This window comes from Myotis lucifugus, unplaced genomic scaffold, assembly GCF_000147115.1.
Source record: "Myotis lucifugus unplaced genomic scaffold, Myoluc2.0 scaffold_40, whole genome shotgun sequence".
Taxonomy (NCBI): domain Eukaryota; kingdom Metazoa; phylum Chordata; class Mammalia; order Chiroptera; family Vespertilionidae; genus Myotis; species Myotis lucifugus.
In genome coordinates, this window is record NW_005871088.1 from 1,612,763 (window position 1) to 1,636,792 (window position 24,030).

General features: G+C 45.7%; 1 protein-coding gene across 5 annotated transcripts; it reads right to left on the reverse strand.

The window, feature by feature from the left end:
- Positions 1-703: 703 nt before the first annotated feature.
- On the reverse strand, positions 704-24,020 carry NSDHL (NAD(P) dependent steroid dehydrogenase-like). 5 transcript variants are annotated; one of them, XM_023753037.1, is made up of 11 exons: positions 23,848-24,015; positions 22,133-22,246; positions 20,234-20,370; positions 18,108-18,260; positions 17,851-17,972; positions 13,645-13,803; positions 10,455-10,601; positions 8,595-8,723; positions 5,994-6,136; positions 3,793-3,895; positions 704-2,055 (listed from the first exon to the last, which is right to left on the reverse strand). In XM_023753037.1, exons 5-11 carry the CDS (start codon positions 17,920-17,922, stop codon positions 1,723-1,725), a joined length of 1,086 nt encoding a protein of 361 aa, XP_023608805.1. In that variant the 5' UTR covers positions 17,923-17,972; positions 18,108-18,260; positions 20,234-20,370; positions 22,133-22,246; positions 23,848-24,015; the 3' UTR covers positions 704-1,722. The 5 variants fall into 5 exon arrangements, with proteins under 5 accessions (XP_023608805.1, XP_023608804.1, XP_014310405.1 ...); XM_023753036.1 differs by having other exon boundaries at positions 18,102-18,260; XM_014454919.2 differs by lacking the exon at positions 18,108-18,260 and having other exon boundaries at positions 22,133-22,243; positions 23,848-24,014.
- Between the last annotated feature and the right edge of the window lie 10 nt (positions 24,021-24,030).

Here is a 24,030-nt window from a genome sequence, read left to right on the forward strand (position 1 = left end):
TCCCCGAGGAAATCAGGTAGGGAGCTCTGATTCCTTTCTAGGTGCTTCCATGAAGGCTTCATTTCTATTTCCGGGGCTGCATCACTTCCTAATCTGACCTCCCAGGCTCCATGCAGAGTGGCTAAAATGAGTTTCTTGATTTCAGCCCAACATGGTTAAACTGGCAATGGTTTCCCCTGCCTACAGGGTAAATAAAGTTCAGTCCCCTTGGCTTTGCATCTGAGGCCCTACCTACCTCTCCAGCCTGACTGACCTCCCACTGCTCCACACCTCCCACCCCAATCCAGGCTGGTCACTTCTGTACTTCACTAAATCTGAGGAAGACCACACACTACTAATGAAACTATGACAAGCCAATGACTGTGAACCTGACCTTTAAGCCTGAAATGCCACCTAGTGGCCTCTACCTACTGACTCTTATCCATCCTTCAAGGTCCAACTCAATACTGTTCCCTCCTTCACAAAGGTGTTTTGGATGGTCTTGGCTAGAAGCCATGTCTCCTTCCTCTGAATTTATACCACTTTGTCTCCAGTGTATCATTTCCTGCCTGGTATTACACAGGATTGTGAACGTATCTTAACTCCTCTATTTTTAAAGTGCCTTTGGGCAAAGACTGTCTTATTTCTGTTTATACTCCCCCTACTCTATCGGCGTAGCAGTTTCTCCACAGGTGGGTGTCATGCTCATACTACACAAACCAAATGGCACGTGCAATGTCTTTATTCCAGCCTCCCCAACTTTGGACAAAAGCAGAAAAGAAAATAGGTCTTGAAGATTACATGTCAATTAGTCTTAGAAGAAACCAGGTTCTGTAAGCAGAACGTCACCAGGAAAGAGAGAACACTGAGTCATTATATGTGCTAGGCCTTCTGGAAATTGGCCGGAAGGGTTCTGCGTGAAGGGTTCTATGAGTGAAGTGCCCTTTCTGTCCAAACTCCAAGCAGATAAAGGAGACTCTTTTCTGTCTGACCTTTCCCATACCACACTATCAAGCAGTCTGATGTCAGGAGAGTCGCTAAACAGCTGAAAGAGCATGCCACGGGTCAGGCCACTGCTGTGTCACTAAGGACAACAGGAATCTGTTGATAAAGTGAAATGTGACCATGACAGAATGTTTTATGAAGAAAAACAATGCAGACAGGCACTGCAGCTGGGCCTTGGAGAACTTGGAAGCATGTAAGGAGGGGAACCACGAGGGATGGAGGGGGAGGGTTACAGTTGCTTAAGCTGTTTGGAAGTGTTTGCTTGCTCTAAACTCTATTTGAAATGTACACTTGCAGTCTCACCATGTGTTTCTGTTTCTCCTCTAGGATGTTTGTAATATGTGGCTCCTTGAAGAGTCTGTGGCTTCTACTCTTGTATTGGTTTGCATGGAAATGAATCTAGTTCTCCATCCTCAATTAGCAAAGAGGTCGGTTCTTTGCTACAGCTCCCTTGATTATGTACAAGGGCAGTGGGATGATAAGGACCCCAGGATAGAGGGGGGATGGGAGAGAAAACACAAAACAGAAGAATACAAAGCTGCCCGCTAAAAGTCCAAATCTGATCCTGTGCTTCCACTAAGGCTTCACTTGTGGTCATGGAAAGGCCGGGTGTGCTCCTATCTAACTGGCAGGAGGTACCTGAGCTCAGAAGAAAGTCACTTGAAGGAAGTTAGTTTCTTGATCCACGAGGAGAGGTATTGGAGGAGGAATGTGGTGAGAGGGCCCAGTCTCGGGGCCTCACTTGACCCTCCGCAGGTGGTGGAAGCTCTGCACAGTTCTTTCCACAGCGTCATCCATGGTGACCAGTGGCTGGTAGCCCAAGGCCTTTTTGGCTCTCTCACAGCTGTAGTAGTGGAATGTGCCAGCCAGCGCGACCCGCATCGGAGTGAATGTGGGCTGGAGCTGGATGACAGGACTGATCACCATCACAAGGAGGGATAGCAGGAGGGCCAGGTAATAGGCCACCCAGTAGGGAATGTGGTACTTGGGGGCTTCGTAATTGAGGCCTATCAGGATGCGGGACAGGAATGTCCAGAAGGGGATGGGTTCGTCATTGGTGATGTGGAATGCCTGAAGACAGAACAAGAAGTTAGAGACTGCTCCACAGCCGGAGGGGTGAGCAGGCCATGCTCAGAGCTCAGCCACAGCTGTTGGCTCAGCCTAGGACCAGTGGTCACTCCTTGCCCGCCTGCTCACCCCAGCTCCTTTGCAGGGCAGCTCAAAAGTGAGGTGGATATTAAGTGCATGCAGATCGCAGCATTTCCGTGGTCCTCTAATCCACAAGTGTCAGCCACTGGCAGACAACCTTTGGATTCGCAGCTATGGGCCCCTTTTAGGAGCAGAGGGAAGGCAGTGAAAATTTCCTCTGTAAGTCAGGTTTTTCAGTGAAGTTAGATTGCATTCGGGAAGGCACGTTTGTTAATTTCATTTGGTAACTGTGTTAAGCATGGTGACACTCATCTTCTTATCTTCAGGCACAACGAATGGGTCATATTAAGTTTCTCAACTGTGCTTTGTTTGGTCTAAACCAAGCATGCCAAACTCACGCCCCGCGGGCCACAACAAATATTTTTGCAGCCTAGCCAATATAACGGTATGTAAGAAATGTTTTAATAAAAATTTCATAACTTAATTTTTACAATATCCTTTATACATATTAATAACAAACTACAACGTTCACTAATGACTGATTACTATAATCGTGTTGCATTCATTTCCCTTATGTGCCTTACACGCAGGCGCACCATTTCTCTCCACTAATACTAGCAGTGAACATTTTAGCAGCCGGTTGCCAAGTTAGTCTTGTACTGACTTGTTTGGTGTGCGCAACAGGAAGTATTTCGCTTTCGGAGAACAAGAAAAATAGGTTTATTTGTGTTATGCTTATTAACGTGTGCAGTTATTCAGTGTCTGGTAAGTTAATGTTCAAGAAAAATATTACTTTTTATTAAAGTATTCTATTATTTTATGTGAATGATTGCTCATTTATTTTAGCCCTTTGTATTCAGCATGTCTCTACAGAAATAAACCAACGTTTCTATGAAAATTAAAGCTTTTGTTTTTTTGCAGCCCACATAAACTTAAACCTTGTTTATTTGGCCCGTGTTAGCCTTTGAGCTTGACATGCTTGGTCTAAACCAAAAGCCACCCTAAGAGTTATATGAGTGGGAAAATGGAACAAGTCCAGGAGAAACAAATGAGGCCCAAATAGGAGGGATTCCAAGGCAGGAATGAGAGGAAAGGATGAGGGGCCAAATGTGCTCTCCCATCTCTGGGTGAGTTCACCTCCCCCACATGCCCAGCCTGCCCACTGGATACCAAACACCAGGAGGTTCAGATACATCTGCACCTCAGGTGGGGTGAGAGGCATGAGCATGGCTGGATGATGAGAAGAAAATGGAGACACTTGGAATGAGTGGAGGAAGGGTGAATAGCACACACTCTGGCCAATGTACACGGGACCCTGCCTGGAGTAGCCACGTCCATGGTAGGTAGTCAGGTTACGTTCATGGAGAACCAGGCCCTAAAATCAGAGAACCAGGTCCTGAATCTCTCAACCACAGCCCACACCTCTGGACTTGGGCTGCCCTGTGGGATATGGTACTGCCATGATGCCATACTCCTGACCATAGGGGCTTAATCTCAAGCCCACGGGATCCTAAAGCAGGTCTACCAGGATACAGAATCACGGAGGGAACGTGCCAGTGCATCCAATCACACAGAGAAGAAATCTGAAGATGGAAAAACATGCAGGGGGAGCATGTGGTGGGCCAGCCATTGCCGAGTTGAGAGAAGCAGGTGCCTTACCTTCCCACCCAAGGCCGTGTCTTGGGAGAGGTGCTCTGCAGCCAGAATGTGTCCGTGAACCACATTCTCCACGAAGGTGAAGTCCACCAAGTTCTCCCCGTTTCTGTGGGCATACAGATGTGGTTACACTGGGCTGGGAGCACTCAGCTGCACGCTGAGACACTGCACAGAAACCTGGGGTTGCTTCCAAGTCCCAGCACTTTATTTTATTTTATTTTTATTAATCCTCACCCCAGGATATTTTCCCGTTGATTTTTAGAGAGTGGAAGGGAGGGGGAGAGACACAGAGAGAGAAACATGGATGTATGAGAGACACATCGATTGGTTGCCTCCTGACCAGGGCCGGGGATCGAGCCTGCAATTGAGGTACATGCCCTTGACCAGAATCAAATTCGGGACCCATCAGTTCACGAGCCAACGCGCTTCCACTGAGCCAAACCGGCTAGGGCCCAAGTCTCAGCATTTTAAAAGACTGCTACCTGCCTTGGCAATGCCAGCCCAACACACCTTGACATCTGTAACAGTTAAAGATGTGCAAGGGGCCAGGGCTCCTGGGATACTTAAGGGCCAACTAATGTATCAGAAAGCTTGGTGCCCTGCCTGCCCCATCCCAGTGTGGCCAACATTGGTGTTGTCTGCCCTCAACTCCACTTTGGGCAGCAGCCTTTCACTCCTTCCGGGACACTCTGGGTTAATGCCTTGCTCTGGCCTCATGTGTTTCTACCATCTCTGTGTAATCCCTCAAAGCAATAGGACAGGGCAGCCAAGTGAAAGGCAGGGAGGCAAGGTAGCAAGAAAAAGACAGGAAGAAAAGGGAAAAAGGAAGGAAGGAAGGAAGGAAGGAAGGAAGGAAGGAAGGAAGGAAGGAAGGAAGGAAGGAAGGAAGGAAGGAAGGAAAAGTAAATGTATTGGGGAAGACAGCCAGCCACACTGCCACCACCTGCTAGGCCCCGCCACCTGCACCTTGCTCAGAAAGGAATGTTAAAGCCTCCTCCTATCTTCATGGATGCAACAAGAGCTGAGGGCCTGGCCCCTGACCGTGCATCAGGCTTTCCCCTCTGAGCCTGTTCCCTCAATTTCCAAACAGGGACACCAATATTTTGCCAGCCTGTCAGAGAGAGTGCACCAGGTTGAATAGTGTCCTCCCCAAATTCATGTCCACTTGGAACTTGTAGATGTGTTCTTATTTGGAAATAGGGTTTTTGCAGATGTAATCAAGGTTAGGTGAGGTCATACTGGAGTAGAATGGGCCCTAAATCCAATGGCTGCTGTTCTTTTTTTTTTTAAATATATTTTATTGATCTTTTACAGAGAGGAAGGGAGAGGGATAAAGAGTTAGAAACATCCATGAGAGAGAAACACTGATCAGCTGCCTCCTGCACAACCCCTACTGGGGATATGCCCGCAACCAAGGTACATGCCCTTGACTGGAATCGAACCTGGGACCCTTCAGTCTGCAGGCCAACGCTCTATCCACTGAGCCAAACCAGTTAGGGCGTGGCTGCTGTTCTTACAAACCAAGGGAAATTTGGACAAAGACACACAGAAAAAGAAGATCATGCAAAGACGGTATCAGAGACTGGAGTGATGCATCTATCTAAGCCAAGAAATTCCAAGGACTGCCACCCACCACCACCAGCTGGGAGAGAGGCCTGGATGAGACTGTCCCTCAGAATCTTCTGAAGGAACCAATCCTGCCCCTGGCTGGATTTCAGACTTCTGGTCTCCAGAACTGGGAGAGGATTCCTTTCTGTTGCTGTAAGCCCCCCGCCCGCTCCCCCTGCCCCCCACCCCCGTCTGGGTCATTTGCTATGGGAGTCTCAGCAAATGAACGTAGAGGGCAGTAGAGAAGGCCACATAAGAGAATTGGCCCTAGCCAGTCTGGCTCAGTGGATAGAGCATCCAGCCTATGGACTGAAGGGTCCTGGGTTTGATCCTGGTCAAGGGAATGTACCTCACTTGCAGGCTCAATCCCTGGCCCTGGTCTGGGCATGTGTGGGAGGCAACCAATCGATGTGTCTCTCTTACATCGATGTTTCTCTCTGTGTGTCTCTCCCTCTCCCTCTCTCTAAATATCAATGGAAAAATATCCTTGGGTGAGGAATAACAAAAGAAAAAAAAAAGAAGAGAGCTGAAAGTAACTGATCTTTGTTACATGGGTTCAGGGGATCTCGCTGAAAAGCAACAATGGGCTGACTTACCCGATCATGAACTTCATCTTGCCTTTTCTGGCTGCCTCAATGAGGATGGGGACCAGCTGGGGGTCCCTTGGGCCGAAAATGCCATGGGGGCGGATGGCTGTGGTTAAGAAATTCCTCTCAGGATCATTGGCACCCAGGACTTCCTGAAGGAGAGCAGAAGGAGCAGTGGACGTGCTGTACCGGCTAAGCAGCACCTCCCACAGGGGACACGGGTACTGCCCACTGCCCGGGGCTGAAGACCTGCATCAATGAGTGGTATAATTCTGGATACTTCTCTACCCCTCCACTCCCACCATCAAAATTGGAAAATGCAGGAGACAGCTGGGTCAAAACCAGTGAGATCAAACAGAAAGGCCTGGGTTTGGGTTCAAGACTAAAATGCACAAATGCAGCCAGGGGAAGATGAGCCTTGGCAGCCTTTTGTGGGAAAGATCCGGGGGTTACGGTGAGCCAGTCAACCCTGAACCTCCCACGAGGCTGCTGCCACCTAAGGGGCTCTGGCTTTAAGCTCTATGTGCTGACAGCACGTTTCTGCCAGTCTTGGGCTGCCCTGGCTAGTGCTGAGCACCACCTCCCAGTAAGGGGCTCTGATGAATCCACGTGGGTCACGAAGAAGGGCCTGAGAAGGTGAAGGATATGGGAGAAACAGGGCAGTCAGTACAGGTCAAGTCCTCAGAGCAGTGCCTAGTACCTAGTAAGCACTCAAAGGGAGGCAGCCACTATTCCTGTCATCCACTGTCAGCAGGAGAGGAATGCTACATTCTGTGTGGCTTAATGGACAAGCTAGAACTTAAGGGCATAAAGTACAGAGAAACAGGTTTCGCCTCAAAAGTTACACAACTTCCTGAAGGATTTGTTATGTTATTGGTAAAAATAGGGAACGTGCCAGTGCCTACCCTGACAGGGCTGCATGCTAATGAAATGAGATGGCCCTGCCAATTGTTTCTGTAAGTACACTTGGTAAGTATCGTTATCACCTCACCTAGGATCTCTACTCTACAGTGGCAAAATTTTTGTATATATTTGGGTGCCAGAGAGTTGAAGTGACTTATTGATTGAGTTTAGAACCATTGTAGCTGCCCAACAGTGAAGAATTGTCCTCGCATTAGATTCCCAGAGCTGTCTCTCCTCTTCCCGCCAGGCCCCTGGTCCCCATGGCAATGGGGGAAATGACTAAATAAGCCTTCCAATGCCCTCTACCAAGGCTCATCTCTGTTACTAAAAAGAAGAGAGGTGAAGGGGTCCTAAATCAACACCACATTCATTTTCTATGTTGGGAGGTCTGAACACCGACAGTGAGTTACTGTGCGCTAACAACGGCTGACAGGACGCTTTAGGGGGTTACTTCTGGGTGTTTTCAGGCTTTGCTTTTTCCCAATAAGCACCGAAAGTCAGTGCAAGTGACACACCAAAGGTCTGGGCCATAGCTGCGGCTTGCAGCTCCTGAGCACAAAGGGTGGGAGTCCCAGGCACCTTTGGTGAGTGCACAGGGCCCATTGGATGCTTCGGTGCTCTCTCGGTCAAGTCCAAGAAGGTGGGAGTTCTGTGAGGCTCTCTATGCTTAAGGGGCAGGGACAGGACTCCAGCTTGCAAAAGGCTAGGCCTCTACTCCCTGGAGAGGGGAGGACCTTGTGTCTCTCTGAAGATGAGTTGTCCTGGGACTTTCTGAGCTGGAGTAATAGCAAACAGGCAGCAGGCCCTCAGGTAGTGCGGGGGCACTCATGCCAATTGGACAATAAACTCTGGTTTAGTGGCTGTGGTGTGCTACAAACTCCTGGGAGAGGTAAACCCCCAGCACCCCAGCTAAGGCAAGCTGTCTGTGGCTGATGAGCATTCGTGGCCTTCAGCCAAGGCTATCCTCACGGCAGTGCCCTCCCTGGACATTAACCCCGGAACTAGCTGCTGTCAAGGTCCCTGGAGCTCGGGAGTCTGAAGGCTTGGTGCCTGTTACTCAACTCAGACTTCTGCTAAATCTGGGTTCTCGCAGAAACCAGGCTGTCAAGTAGAAAAGTACTTTTCCTTAAAATAAAGCAAGATCCTTCTGCCATTTAATTTTACGAAGGGAGGGGAACAAGAGTGCCACCAGGAAGGTGTTTCAAATGCAAACACACTCCTTGTGTGTGAAGCCCAAGTTCTGCCTGCATACTTTGGATCACCATAAATTGCCTACTTTCTGATTTCTATAGCAACTGAGTAACCAACCCTGCATAGTGTGAGCTGGAGAGCAGGCTCTGGAGCTAAACTGCCTTGGTTCCACCACCTACCAGCTGCATGGCCTCAGGGACCTTCTGAATCTCTGGGCATCAACTGTCCTCACCTGTAATCTGGTGATGATAATAGTACCTACCTTAGGGCATCTTCGTGACATTGAAATGAGGCAGTTCCTGTAAAAGACTCAGAACAGTGTCTGGCCAGCTTAAGCTAGTTTGTTATGATTTTTTAAACTGAATTTCATCCACAAATTTTACTTCCCAAGTTAGGTACTTAGGCCTCAGAATACTAACTTCACATGTTCACAGATATTTCTCTTAGGAATCTAAGCCCTGCAGATGGTTCCTGGCACTTGCCCGTCACTCACTCAACCAGCTCTCAGGTACGTACTCTCTCCTGCAAGATCTTCGTCTCCGTGTAGTAGTCAATGGGTTTCATGGCATAAGGGAAGTCCTCAGTTCCATTCTTGATGTCAACGCCCTCAAAAATGACACTAGCACTGCTGGTTAAAATGAGTTTCTGGTAGAGGAGAAAGGAAGATGAAAAAAAAAATACAGTCAGGAATGATCCCTAATTAAACACTCCAATGGTCGTGAATGCAAGAGGATCAAATGGTACCTGTTCATGACCCTTGTATGCAAGGCACTATACAAATTATTGACTGTAGTGCCTTCACTTTTCAGGCTTTCTTAAAATCCAAAGATCACCATCTTTTGCAGCTACAAGGATCCCAGGCACATTATGGCATTACATGCTAATATAGTAGATTTCACATTTTTTCTCTCCTATCACAACTGAGGGATAGAACAGACTTCCATTATTCATGGTATCTCACTGTGGGAGTGATTCTCCATGGCAGAAGGATAGCCCACAAACTCTGAGGGAGCTCTGTCTGAAGAAGACCCCTGCTGATTCTGACACAAACCTTGGCATGTCAGCACATGCAGGCACACACCCATGCCCACTTGAGAAATACTATTCAAAAGGAAGATGCTCTCTTATGAGGGTCTCCAGCTCCCAGCCCATCTAGTTAAAGGAATCTCATCCAACACTGAATATCATTAGCTTGAATCATATCTTTTTTTTTGTGTGTGTGTGTGTGTATTGATTTCAGAGAAAGAGAGGGAGAGAAAGAAATATCAATTTTGAGAGAGAATCATTGAACTGCTGACTCCGGCATGCCCCCTATTGAGGATCGAGCCCTCAACCCAGGCATGTGCCCTGATTGCTAATGGAATGTGACCTCCTGGTTCATAGGCTGATGCTCAACCACTGCGCCACACTGGCCGGGCTTGAATAATAACAACCACTTTTATTCAACACTGTCCTGGAGTCCTAGGATAAGACAAACAACAAAGTATAATAATTTGAAAAGAAGAAACAAAACTATCACCATTCACAGATATGGGAAATGTGGACACAGAAAACACGATGAATAGACAGAGAATATTAAAGTTAAGGGTTCAGCAAAGTTGCTGAGTACAAAATCAATACACAAAAATCAAACTGTGTTCCTATACACTAGCAATTGAAAATGTGATGTAAAAGATATTTCAATAACCATAATGAGTCACATAGGGATAAATTTGACAAAAGATGTAAAAAACCACTATGAAGTATAAAACTCTACTGAAAGGCATTAAAGAGAGAGATAAAGAGAGATCACATATATTTACGGATAGGAAGACTCAATATTGAAAGCATGTCAATTCTCTCCCAAATGACTTTTAAGTTTGATGCAAGTACAATAACAATTCCAGTAGGCTTTATCAACTCAACAAGCTGATCCTAAAAAGTATATGGATTAACCCTGGCCAGTGTGGCTCAGTTGGTTGGAGCATCGTCCCATATACCAAAAGGGGGCGGGTTTGATTCCCAGTCAGGACACACACCCAGTTTGCGGGTTTGATCCTCGGTTGGGGCATGTATGGGAGGTAACTGATGGAAGTTTCTCTCTCACATCAATGTGTTTTTTTCTCTCTCTCCCTTCCTCTCTAAAATCAATTTTAAAAACATTAAAAAAAAAGTATATGGACGAGGAAAGGGCTAAGGTTAACCAAGCAAATTCTGAAGAATGTGGTTGGGGGTGACTTGTCCTACCACACACTGAGATTCATCCTTAGACTCACTGAATTAAGGCAGAGCACAGTGGCCTGAGCACAGACAGAGGCCAACGGAGTGGAAGAGAGAGCCAGGGACAGACCCATGCACAGAAATGTGTGACAGCACTCACTCCAGCCTTCCCCTTACCTGAACCCCAGCCTTTTTGCAAGTTTCAATGACGTTCCTGGTGCCAATGTAATTCACTCTATAAAAGAGTTCCTTGTTGTTACTGGATGGTGGGGGTGATGCGCAGTGGAAAACTGTGCTTACACCTTTCAGAGCTGGGTACAAGTCCTGGAAAAGCAAACAAAGACAAAACAAATCACTCCCGCCTTACACAAGTAAACAGCCTCCTCACATTCCCACTCTCCAATCTGTGGCGCATAGGTGTCTTGCCCTTTTAGAATTCTACAATTAACAAAGAAATGCATTCTCATTGTAAAAGATTCAAACAGTGCAGCAGTACATGCGAAAGAAAAAATGCTGTCCCTTTAATCGCCCCCTCCCCATTAACTGGTCCCTAAAGAAGCCGGTGGGACTCGGCCAGAGGCAACATCTGTGCCATGGGGTAAGGGCATGATTCAGGACACCTGAGGGTAAAACTTCTGGGGAAGATGAGCTTATAGACACAAATTATAAATCATATGAAAAAGTCCCACAACATGACAGTGTAAATGGCCAATATACAGGAGTATTCTTTTCTGTGAAACTAGACATAAAACAACAACCTTAACATGTTAAGCACCCAGCCTGTTTTGTCTTCCGGACAGAAAGTATAGTGTTAAAGGGGTTGAAAACAGGTATGTTTAATTTACTGCTAAGAGGAACCAGAGCTCCCCAGAGCAATGCCTGATTGCAGATCTGGGGCAGGAAATAGATGAGATAAGCCAGCAACACCTTGTCATACTGGAAAGTGAGAAAGCTCGCCAAGACTCTTGGGGTCCTGCTAAAAGGACTAAGAGCCAATTTATAAAGGCTCCCACTGGCCAAAGAAGGGACAATTTGATCACCAGTAAAATACGAATTCCTTCTGCAAACTGGTAAATAAAGGGAAGGAATCACACATTTAATCTGCATAAGTTACAAAGATCTGGGGTAAGAAACAAAGTAAGAATGATAGCATGTCACCATTTGGCAAAGCCTTAAATAAGTAATAAGATCTAAGAATGACCATCAATAGATGCTAACATTACCAAGACAAAGACGCCCATGATTTATGTGCCTAGATTCACTGATGATTAATATTGTGTTGCAATGCCCTCTATGTAGATACACATAGATATATGATTTATGTGCCTAGATTCACTGATGATTAATATTGTGTTGCAATGCCCTCTATGTAGATACACATAGACATATGATTTTTTTTCTGAAACGATTAGAGAGTAAGTTGCAGACATCAGGTTACTTTGCCTCTAAACTCTTCACCTAGCATCTCCTAAGAACAAAGCCATCTTCCTAAATAACCAGAAAACAATGATCACATGCAGAAATGTAACAGAGAGGACACTCTTGTCCAATAATTAGTCTATATCTAAATTTCCCCAATGGTCTCAATAATGTCCTTTATAGCGATTTTCATATTTGGATCTAAAATCCAATCATAGATTGATCACACGTTGTATTTAGTCCTCGTTCCTCTTCTAAGTCTTTGAATATGGAACAATCTCCCTATCTTATTATTTTTTTGTCTTTTGGAACACTGTCACTTTTCAAGCCAGTTATTTCAGAGTGTCCCTCAATTTGGATTAGTCTGTTTCCTCATGATTAGATTCAGGCCTAATACTTTTGGCATGTTGGCTTTGATCACTTGGTTAAGGTGATGGCTGTCAGATTCTGGCCATCAAAAAGGTACCTCTTTCTTTGTGTAATTAACAAGTAATCTGTGGGCGCTGGCTGGCGTGCCTCAGTGGTTAGAGTGTCGGCCTGCACACCGAAGGGTCAAGGGTTCAATCCCAGCCGAGAGCATATACTGGGGTTGCAGATTTCATCCCCGGCCTCAGTCGGGGCATGTGTGGGAGGCAATTGATGTTTCTCTTTCTCTATCCCCTTCCCCCTTCCTTTCCACTCTCTCTGAAAAGCAATTGAAAAAATATCCTCATGTGAAGATTAAAAACAATTTTTAAAAGTGATTCAGTGGGGTGATCATTTGAGACTGTGTGAATAGGTTCCTCCCCAGCAACCTTCTACCAACTGATTTCAGCATTCAGTGATGATCTCATTCTCACTCCCAAACAGGGAGGACATGTGATTAAGCATTGCCCAACAGTGACTCCAAAAAGACTAACTGTACCAAGTGTTGGCAAGGATATGCAGCAATGGGAGTACTCCCACACTGCTGGTGGGGACGAAAAATTGATGTAGCAGCTTTGTCAAGCAGTTTGGCAAAAATCTAACAAAATCCAAAATATTAATACTTTGTTGACATGGGTAAAGCTTGAAAACATTATGTTCAGTGAAAGAAGCTAGTCATAAAAGGACAAACACTGTATAATTACACATGTATGAAATGTCCAGAATAGGCACATCCACAGAGATGGGAGATGAGTGGCTGGGTGAGTAGGAGAGGAAATGGGAAGCTAATGTGCCTGGAGTTTTTCTTCTGGGGCGATGAAAATGTTCTGGAATTAGTAGTGATGGCCGCCCAACTTTATAAATATACTAACAACCACTGAATTGAATACTTAAAAAATAGAAAATTTATGGAATGTGAGTTATATCTGAATAAAAATTTAAACAATCCCTGGCAGCCCGCTGGTATGGCTCAGTGGTTGAGCGTCAACCTATGAACCAAAAGGTTCAATGGTTCAATTATGGTCAGGGCACATGCCTGGGTTGCAGGCTCAATCCCTAGTGTGGGACATGCAGGAGGCAGCTGATCAATGATTCTCTCTCATCACTGATGTTTCTCTCTTGCTCCCTCTCCCCTCCTCTCTGAAATCAATACAAACATTTTTTAAAAATAATAGAAAAATTAAAAAACCCCAGAATTGTACTTTTGGGTACACACTGGAGTAGCAGCTTACCAGCTACACTACAGTCCATGATCAACTTTGTAAATAAAGTTTAATTGGCACATGGCCATGCCCATTCATGCATGTATTGCCCAGGCTGCTTTTGCACTACCATGGCAGAGTGAAGTAGTAGGGACAGAAATGACAGTTATTTATTTGAGGAGTAAGAATGTGGGTGTGTGTCAAATTCTTTCCTCTAACTTTAATATTTTTCAAAATAAAAATTTTTTGGAACAACAATGTGCCTGGCTTCTGAGTAGGGGAAGTCCACCGCTTTCCATTTGGGGCCAATGGGAAATAGGTAAGGCTGGTTGGCCCATTACCTGTTGGTTGCAGAGGTCCCCCAGAAAGAACTGCACCTGTGGGTTGTCGAAACCCTGCCGCATATCGAACACATTGACGGTGTAGCCTCTTGCCAGCAACTGCTCCACCATGTGCTGCCCCAGGAACCCAGAGCCTCCAATCACCGTGCACTTCTTAGCCTGTGGAGAGAGAGGGACGGCAGGGGGCACAGATACGGTGAGAACTGGAACCTACAAAGAGCCTGAACTCACATGTCATGAACCACTGAGAGGGCAGGTCCATCTCTTTGTTTGAAACCCTTCTTGAACCAGGTTAGAAGCTTTATAGAATTCTGGTATTCTATCCCCGGTGGCAAGCTCCTCTCCCGGGATCAGTGAGGAGGGAAGAGCGAGAGCAAATGAGACTGAGAAAGACTTTGGCTGCACTGATGACCCAATATCTGCTGTGTGTTCAGTGAAAGGCAAAGGAGGCAGCTCTGAAAGAACATAAACGCCTTATGATCAAAACTGAACAATATGGCCCAGGTGGTATGCCTCAGTGGTTGAGCATTGACTCATGAACCAGGTAGTCGCAGTTCGATTCCTGGTCAGGGCACATGCCCGGGTTGCGGGCTCAATCTCCAGTGGGGGTCCTGCAGGAGGCAGCCGATCCATGATTCTCTCTCATCCTTGATGTTTCTATCCTTCTCTCCTTCCCCCTTCCTCTCTGAAATCAATAAAAAAAATATATTAAAAACACACACACATAAAACACTGGACAATATGAAAAAAAACCAAAAGTGATATCTTTGCTTCTGGTAGCTGATTTCTGGACACTTATAAGGCAAAACAAACAAACAAAAACAAAACATGCTCCCACTCAACATCAGAGTGAACTTAAAACATGAGAAAGAGGAGAGCCCAGTCTTCATACTTGTAAGAGAAAGTCAGGCCCTTTTTCTCCCTGACCCTATCGGGCTGAGCTGGGTGGCATTGGGCTCACTGTCTAACCATTTCTCGCCTTAGTATGCCCAAGACTGTTACAATCCAATGGCATTTGCTGGTGGGGCTTCCGTGAAGATGGGTGATCTGTTAGCCAGGCCCAGGGCTTTGCTTTCCCTTCTCTGAGCTCTGAGGTCAATGAATCCGGGATAGCTCTAGTATTTTTTTTTAAATATATTTTTATTGATTTCAGAAAGGAAGGGAGAGGGAGAGAGATAGAAACATAAATGATGAGAGAGAATCATTGATCGGCTGCCTCCTGCATGCCCTGCACTGGGGATCAAGCCCACAACCCGAGCATGTGCCCCGCCTGGGAATTGAGCTGTGACCTCTTGGTTCATAGGTTGACGATCAACCAGGGAGCCACCACGGTCGGGCAAAAGAGCTCTATTTAATCTTTACATCTCAGCTCCTGCAACATGGACACTTTCTTAGCTAAATTCCAACTCTGGTAAATAATGGAAGGACAGAGTACCACGTGTAAGCACTTAAATATTCTCACTCCATGGAGTCAATGCAAAATTGTGGCTGCTGCATGTTTATTATGCTGGCTACAAGAATCCCCAAAGGAGGACCTGTGATATCCTTCCTCTCTCTCAGGTCTTTCTAAAACCAAATGTGGACTTCCTTAAGATGACAAACCCCCATTTTTCCTAAGCTAATGTATAGTAAATCAAAGTGGGGTCTAGAAAGTAAAAATCTTAAAGAAATTCTGTTCCTGATTAAGCACAAACAAGCAAACTCACCTACTTATTCCTTACATACCTATACAACTGAGATGCAGGAGACTCCAGGGGTGCCAGGGCCCCTTCTATAGACCCACCCCTGCCACCCTGGTGTCCCATTAGGAATGACATTTTTATTGGGGTCCACTGGGCATCTGCAGATGGTTCTGGAGCTTTGGCATCATTTGTCCAGGTCTCACTATGCCACTCCCACCAAATGATCTTTTCAACTCAGTCTTGCCTACACTGTTTTGATTACTCCCACATACATGTAATCATATCATGCTCAATAACTTACACCTTGACTGAAATTTCTAAGATATTCCCAGGGCGTAGGCAAATTAAACACTAATCCCATTCAGTCCTGTTTTTGGCAATCCTCTCTCGTCCCCTCCTCCCAAGTTCAGTTTTTTTTTTTCAAATAACTCTGACCCGCCCCGCTTCTCTAATTGATTTCTCTAGGTTTCTGCAAAGTCTGACTGGGTCTAAAGCGGGGCTGATGTCTTTCATCACACCTATAATGCCATGCAGTTAGAGATCAGGTGAAATAACCCCTCTTCATGGCCATGAGAAACAATGCAGGTGAAGTGGGCACAATGGACAAGGAACATGTATTAGAAGGAAGAATAAAACTCCAGACTGGAAACAGGTAACGAAACTCAAGAATGGGTTACTGAGGGGAGTTTTAAAATCAACATCTTAGAGAGTATTTTTTTCTGATTCACTGTGATATATATTCTCAAACATTCTTAAAAAACGTAAGCAAATCCAGGTACATATCTTTTAAATTTACAAAAAGAAAGGTTAAATGTAATAAGGCAAACCAAGAAGGGGCCCATTTTATATATATACCATATTTTCTTTACTCATTCGTCTATTGATCGACACTTAGTTTGCTTCCATATCTCAGCTATTATAGATAATACTGGCTACAGCATAGGGAATACAGTCAACAACATTGCAATACTTGCGCATGGTGCCAGATGGGCACTTATTGGGGTGATCCCCCCATAAGTCATATAAATGTCCAATAACCATGCTGTAGACCCACAACCAACAGAATATTGTATGTCAATTGTAATTGAAAAAAAATATATAAGTGCCCAATCTTTATCTGTCCATCTATATATCTATTTCTATCTACTGCTTCCAACTACTTAAGTATACATTTCTTTCACATTTCAAAATATATTCTTTTTTTAAAAAAATATATTTTATTGATTTTTCACAGAGAAGAAGGGAGAGGGACAGAGAGCTAGAAACATCGATGAGAGAGAAACATCGATCAGCTGCCTCCAGCATGCCCCCCAGTGGGGATGCGTCCGCAACCAAAGTACATGCCCTTGACCAGAACCGAACCCGGGACCCTCGAGTCCGCAGGCCGACGCTCTATCCACTGAGCCAAACCAGTTCGGCTCAAAATATATTCTTAACCTAAAGTTATCTAGTTCAGGATCACAAGTGATTTAAGGATTTCCAATTTGTATTTCAAAAACAAAACTCTTGCTCTAGAGAGAGTGTTAATAGGAAAGGAATTCATCTAGACAAGCTATTTTAATTGCAGTATGATCTTGAGATAAGAGAATGTTTAGGCCACTGGGTTCCTTCCAACCTTTTGTTTTCCTGTTTTTCAGAGATGTCTCACACAGAATATATAAATAAGTTCAGATGAAAGTGTTCTTTTGATCTTAGTAGTTTAAATGTATTGGAACAACCTTTGATAGAACCATTGGAATCTAGGCTTTTTTTTTTGGTTGCTGAGTATCAGTAAAATACTAATTTATTCAAATGAGGAAGTCTAGCTGGCACGTGACTCTGCTAGTTCGTCTGAACACAGAATCTCAGATGAACCTTCAACTCCAGGGCGCAGAGGAGACTTCACTCTGAGCTCGACCCCCCAACCAGGGGGATGCGGTGGCCCACGGGAATTCTCCTTTATTAACATTTGATATAAACACAATTTAGTTGGGCATGATTACATTTCTGAAGCATCAGCATTCATTAAAAGTGAATGGAAAAATCTCTGAGAGGCCTTGCTATTGCCCCTGTCGCCCCTGAGGAAGGCCTCTGCCATTCTACCCAGAAGCCTAGTCTAGCCTGCTGGGCCCACATGAAGGCAAACTGAGGCACCCAGCTGACAGCCAGCAGTTCCTGCCAGGCGTGTGAGGCCACCTGGAACATACACCTTAGGAAGTTCCCATGACTGCAGCTTTGGGAGTGAGCCCAGGGGAGACTAGCCATGGACTTCCCACTAGGCCCAGCCCAAACCATAGAATCGTGAACAAAGAAATGGGTGTTGTTTTAAACCACTATGTTCTGACACTGGTACACAGCAGTAGCTGGTACCTCAAATAAAGATATCTATCTTATCTAGAAAAACAATATTCAACATTAATTGATTTAATAAATGTACCAAATATAATGTTTAACCCACAGCTAATTATCAATGGCTTACTGGTATGTATGTGCTTGACTTTGCCCTTATCTGGTTTGGGCTAACCTTTTTTGTGCCAGTACTCACTTTTGGAAAGTCTTCTGTCAAACGTGTCCCTGTGACCTGGTCTTTCTTTGGTTCGCCAACTGCTGGTTCCATTTCAGCTCCAAAAATGGTCCTGTTTGTGATGAAGCCTTCTTTTTCTTTTTTTAAATATTTTTCAGAGAGGAAGGGAGAGGGAAAGAGAGAGAGAAACATAAATGATGAGAGAGAATCATCGATTGGCTGCTTCCTGCGTGCCCCCTACTGGGGATCGAGCCCACAACCAGGGCATGTACCCTGACCAGGAATCCAACTGTGACCTCCTGGTTCTTAGGCCAACATGCAGCCACCGAGCCATGCATGCCAGGCAGAAATGTCTGTTGTTTTAAGCCCCACAGTATGTGGTCATTTGTTACAGCAGCCCCAGGAAATCCACACCAGTATTCTTCACAGTCCTGCAATTCAAATAGCACAGTTGTCAATTCCATAGCCCACCTGCCCTACTAGAAAAGCAAGAAGCCTTAAAGCTGTCTCCCCTCCATCTCTAGGGGGGGATCTTAGAGGGAAAAGAAGAAACCCATCCTGCCCACATGGATCCACACCATTCAAACAAGTCTCATGCGATGCTTAGCAAACCAGCCTCTTGTGAAAACAAGAACAAAATCAAATCTATGTTGTATCAAATTATATACAAATTATTTTAAAGTGTATAAATACTATGAGCCAGGTAAAAACTTTGGTGATACTTTAGTTGTCTCTAGGGGCTGGGGTACCCAAGACTATCCTGGGGAATGAGCCAGGTCCCACTGACAACCCATCCCCCTTAATCCCCTAATTGCTAATATGCTCAGGTTAAAATGAACACCAAGAATAGGTCTGATTGAATAGACATTTTTCCAAAAAAGACATTTCATTGCAGATGGCCAACAAGCACATGAAAAGATGCTCAACATCACTAATCATTAGGGAAATGCCAATCAAAACCACAATGAGATACTACCTCACACTCAGTGGGATGGCTATTATAAAAACAAACAAACAAACAAACAAACCCAAAACAGAAAATAACATGCTGATGAGAATGTGAAAAAAAATGGAATCCTTGTGCACTATTGGTGGGAATATAAAATGGTGCCGCTGCTATGGGAAACAGTATGGAGGTTCCTCGAAAAATTAAAAACGGAATTTTCATATTATCCAGGAATTCCACCTCTGTGTATATACCCAAAAGAATTGAAATCAGGATCTCAAAGAGATGAGCCCTCCTAAGCTTTATTGCAGCATTATTCACAATAGCCAAGATAGAAAATAACCTAAATATCATCGACAGATAAATGAAGAAAATGTGGCCGAAACCGGTTTGGCTCAGTGGATAGAGCGTCGGCCTGCGGACTGAAGGGTCCCAGGTTCGATTCCGGTCAAGGGCATGTACCTGGGTTGCGGGCACATCCCCAGTGGGAGATGTGCAGGAGGCAGCTGATCGATGTTTCTCTCTCATCGATGTTTCTAACTCTCTTTCCCTCTCCCTTCATCTCTGTAAAAAATCAATAAAATATATTTAAAAAAAAATGAAGAAAATGTGCTATATATATAAAATGGCATACTACTCAGCCTTAGAACGAAGGTAATTCTATAATATGTGATAGCTTGGGTGAACTTTGAGGACATTATGCTAAGTGAATAAGCCAGTCACAGAAAGACAATTTTACTTATCTAAGGTATCTAAAATAGTCAAATTCAACAACAACAAAAAAATAGTCAAATTCATAGAATCAAAGAGTTACCAGGGGCTAGGGGAGGAGGAAATGGGGAGTTGCTAATCAGTGGGCAGAAAGCCTCAGTTAAGCAAGAGCAATAAGTTCTAGCAATTCGCTGAACAGCATTGTACCCATAGCCAACAATATTGTAGTGTACACTTACATATTTGTTAAGAGGATAGATCTCATGTTCAGTGTTCTTTCCACAATAACATAAAATTCAAAAAAGGAGACATTCTGACATTCAGAAAGTAGAATGTTGGGTGCAGGGGCTGGGGGAAGAGGGAATTGGGGAGCGACTGCTTAATAGATATAATAGAGTTTCAGTTCTACAAGATGAAAAGAATTCTGGGAGATGGAATGTAGTGATGGCTGCACAACAATGTGAATCTACTAAATGCCACTGAACTGTAGAATTGAAAATGGTGAAAATGGTAAATTTTCAGTTCTACTTTACTGCACATTCACTCAGAACAGTTCTGAAGGGGAAAATAAGTCCCCAAAGAGCAACGTGTGAGACGCTGATTGTTAAAGTTCACAAATCAGAAGCCTGAAGTCTTTCTCCTTTAACATGGCAGATCTCTGAATCCATTAAAAACCAGTATATGTGTGCTCTTCTATACACTGGGACAAAGTGTTAGGCTGCAAAGAATCTAGGAAAAGAGAGCTACCTTCTATTGGTGAAATCCAAGTGCTTCACTCAACTTCAGGGCAAGAGGAGGAGGGCTGCTGACAGGATCCAATGAAGAGAGGAGTGAGTGAAGCCTGTTTCTCCTTTCTGCTGGGACAAGTTCCACACGGCTGAGTCCTGGAGAGAAAAGGAAGGGGCAGTCTGTCCATGTCAAACCAGACAGAGAAAGATGAATATTCCGTCCTTGTCCTTTCACAGATTTGAGTTATCTGTATGTTTCTGTCAGTCATCCATCTCTCTGCTTATCTATTTACTTTTAGGACACAGAAATATGGTGGCCACTGGGAAAGCCAACAGCATGCCTGTGAGCTTTAGCATATGCGGTCTCCTCTCTCCTCTCTGCTCCATGGTGAGTTCCTCCTCATCCTTCAAGGCCTAGCTCAACTGTCACCGCTGTGAAACCCCTTCTCCCTCCCTAAGAAAGGTTAGCAGCTTCCTTAGCACCATTCTATCACTTTGCACACTGGTTTATACCTTTCCTCCTCATCTGTCTTGGCCCACTAGGCTGTGAGCCCCTGGAGGGCCAGCAAAGAGCCTGGAATGGAGTCTGGGTTGATCTGCGCTGCTGCGGCTGGTCTAAGAGACTGCACCTGTAGGGAAGCCAATCTCTCCTACTGACCCCGGAGCTGCGGTGGGGCCCAAACAAGCCCCAGGGATAAAAGGGAGCTGCAGCTTGTAAAAGAGCACCCAGGTGTGTCAGCTCACTTGTTCCTACATTCTCTCCCTCACAAGACACCACATGCTGGCCACTGCTAAACAGAACCTGCAGAAGGAGGAGCCCACCACCTAGTGTGAGAGACAGACCTAGGAGAGCATTGCCAAAGTGCCTTTGAGCTCTGCTGAGGGTAACCCCAGAGCAGGAAGCCGGGTCCAGAAGGCAATCCCTGAGCTGAGCTCTCAAGGCCGGAAGGAGTGAGTCAAGTGGCCGGGGTGGGTGTCCTAAAAGACATTCCATGGCTCAGGGTGAGAATGATGAGGTGATGGCACAGAGCCAGCATGCTGTGGCAATTATGACAAATGTCATGGTGAGTGTGAAGCAAGATTGGGAGCAAAGTCCTGGCTGGGTGACTCAGTTGGTTGGAGCATCATCCTGTACATCAAAAAGGCTGTGGGTTCGATCCCCAGTCGGGGAGCATATGGGAGGCAACTGCACGATCTCTCTCTCTCTCTCTCTCTCTCTCTGTCCCTCCCTTCCCCTCTCTCTAAAAACAAACAAACAAAAAACAACAACAAAACAAACCACATCAGTGACTTAGGATTGTAAAAGTTAATAAAAAGATTGGGAGCAAAATGGAGAGCATGCAAGGTTAAGAAGTTACTTGAGGAAATGGGGTAGCCCTTGGAAGTTGTAAGCCGGGGTGAGTGTTAAGATCAAAAAAATCACTCTGGCTGCAGTATGGAGAAGGGATTTTAGCCAAGTCTAAGGCTCCAGGCATGCTAGGTAGGTGGAATGACAAGAGCAAATCAGAGAAAAGAACTTATATTGTCTGAAAACCTGTATCCAGTTAGGGAGACGGTACTGGTCTCATTCAACAGAGGACAAACTGAGGCTCAGAGAGGTCAAGCGACTTGCCTAAAGTCACACAGCTGGTGCACAGTCAAGACAGAACGTGTAGTTGTTTCTTGTCAGTCTGCCACCTACAAACTGACTGGGAAGTAGGGTGTGGAGGGACACGAAATAAGAAAGACTAGCAGGGGCAAAACTGGGCAGGAGGCTCAGATGCTAGGCTGAGTCTGGACTTTACTCTGTACCCAGGGGAACCACTGAAGGTGTAAAAGTATGGGGGTGACCTGACCAGAGCTTTTCCCTGGGAAGATTAACCTGATAGAACCGGGTAGACTAAACAGGTAAGAAGCAGGAAACAGGGGGATTACTCACCAGTTTTTCAACCAAGATTTATTGAGCACCTAGTATGTGTCCCCTCTCACTGTTGCAGGTACTGGTGTGCTGGTAGTGAACAAAGGTTCCTGCCTTCAAAGAGCTAACCTTCTGCTGGATGGGCAATAAAGACAAAATAAATAAGTAAAAGGTACCGTAGGTTAGAAGGTGATAAGCACTGTGGGGAAAAAAGTAGAGCAAGAGGTGGGGCTTGGGTGTGCTGGGGGCTTCAGGGCTAAATAAGGAGCTTAGGGTCGCTCACTGAGAAGGTAATAGTGAAGCAAAGTCTGGGGGGTGGGGGGAGAAGTGGACCAAGCAGGCAGAAGTGACTGTTGTAGCAAAAGTTTTAAGGTAGGGGTGTGCCTGTGCTTTTGAGGCCCAATAAGGAAGCCAGTGTCCCAGGGCTGGGGGGGCTGGGGAGAGGAGGGGGTGTGTCATGCCAGGCCTTGCAGACCAAGGTGAGAACTTGGACTTAGACTAGTTGGGAGGCTGATGCTGAAGGCCCACATTGGGAGTGGAGCAGCAGAGGTGGAAAAGAAGAAAAGAAATAAATGGCACTTAAGGGTAGAACTTAGAAGCTGGTTAATGTGGAGGGGACAGAAAAAAAAGGAATCATATATAACCTGACCAAAAGGTCTGGACCCAGTTCATGTTCAAAGCGGAAGAGGGCAAAGGACAGGTGTGTAAACACTCTCATTTAAGGAATGCTAATAAACCTCAGGCCTTTCTCAGTCTGAAAAACTTTTGCTCTGGGCCCTGCCTCCCTAAATACTGCCCCAATGTCCAGAGGGGAAGCAGGTAAGGGCTCAAAGCTACGTGGAGCCCTAGAGCTCTTAACACAGGGCTGGTTGAGGAGGGTGGACCCCGCACTTGCAGCTCCTCCGCTACAGCTTTCCTTTGCATACACCCGCCCCCTTATACACCTCCAAGCATGCCTCACACTTCTGAAACTCCTCTGCGACTTGACTCAAGAGAATGTCTCCCCTGGAATGCTCCTCCCTATCTGCCTTCAAGTGTCTGGGTGTCAAAAAGAGTGTATTGTGATGCCCTCTCCCTCTCATGCTTGCTCATATCTCCTTCATTCCCAAGTCCGTTCCCAGGCCCCCAACCACCTTCCTGGGCTGCTTTAGCCAAGGAAGAACTCAAGTGATTCTCACTTGGAACCTGGTCTGGTTGTGTGTGTGTGTGTGGGGGGGGGGGGGGGGGGAGGGGCGGGATACTCTCAAAAGGACACCTTCAAAGAAAGCCTCAACTGGATTCGGCTTCTAAGCCCCAGTCGTTCGAACCTGTGCGACAATGCTCCGCAGTCCCTTCCCTTCTTTGGGTCTCCTCGTGAATAACCTGCACTCCAACACATAAGGTGTGAGGCCCTCTAACCCTAATTCAGTCTTAGGCAGTGGTTCTCAACCTTCTGGCCCTTTAAATACAGTTCCTCATGTTGTGACCCAACCATAAAATTATTTTCATTGCTACTTCATAACTGTAATGTTGCTACTGTTATGAATCGTAATGTAAATATCTGATATGCAGGATGGTCTTAGGCGACCCCTGTGAAAGGGTCGTTCGACCGCCAAAGAGGTCGCGACCCACAGGTTGAGAACCGCTGGTTAGGCCAGACTATAAAGCCCGGACCTGGACCGCCCCACCCAGCCTCTTGCCTTCCCGCCCAGTCGCCAACACAAGGCAGCCTCCAAGGGAGAGGTCGCGACCCTTACCCGTCCGTAAACGTCCCCCCTGAAAGTTTCAGCACGGCTGCAGCCGGCACCTACAGAGCTTCGGTCGCTGGCCGCCACCCTTTTCTTGGAGCCCGCGTGAGCAAAGAACAGGCGGAGGCTCCTTTAAGACCGGGACCTGCTCGGCTAGGCGCGGGCTCACCCAATCTACGCACGAGGCGTGGC

Coding starts and splice junctions, on each gene's coding strand:
- NSDHL (XM_014454915.2), bottom strand. CDS start 17,922: ATGGAACCAGCAGTTGGCGAACCAAAGAAAGACCAGGTCACAGGGACA. Junction 13,804..17,850: donor TGACAGAAGACTTTCCAAAA/GTGAGTACTGGC, acceptor CTCTCTCCACAG/GCTAAGAAGTGCACGGTGAT. Junction 10,602..13,644: donor GGGACCTCTGCAACCAACAG/GTAATGGGCCAA, acceptor TTGCTTTTCCAG/GACTTGTACCCAGCTCTGAA.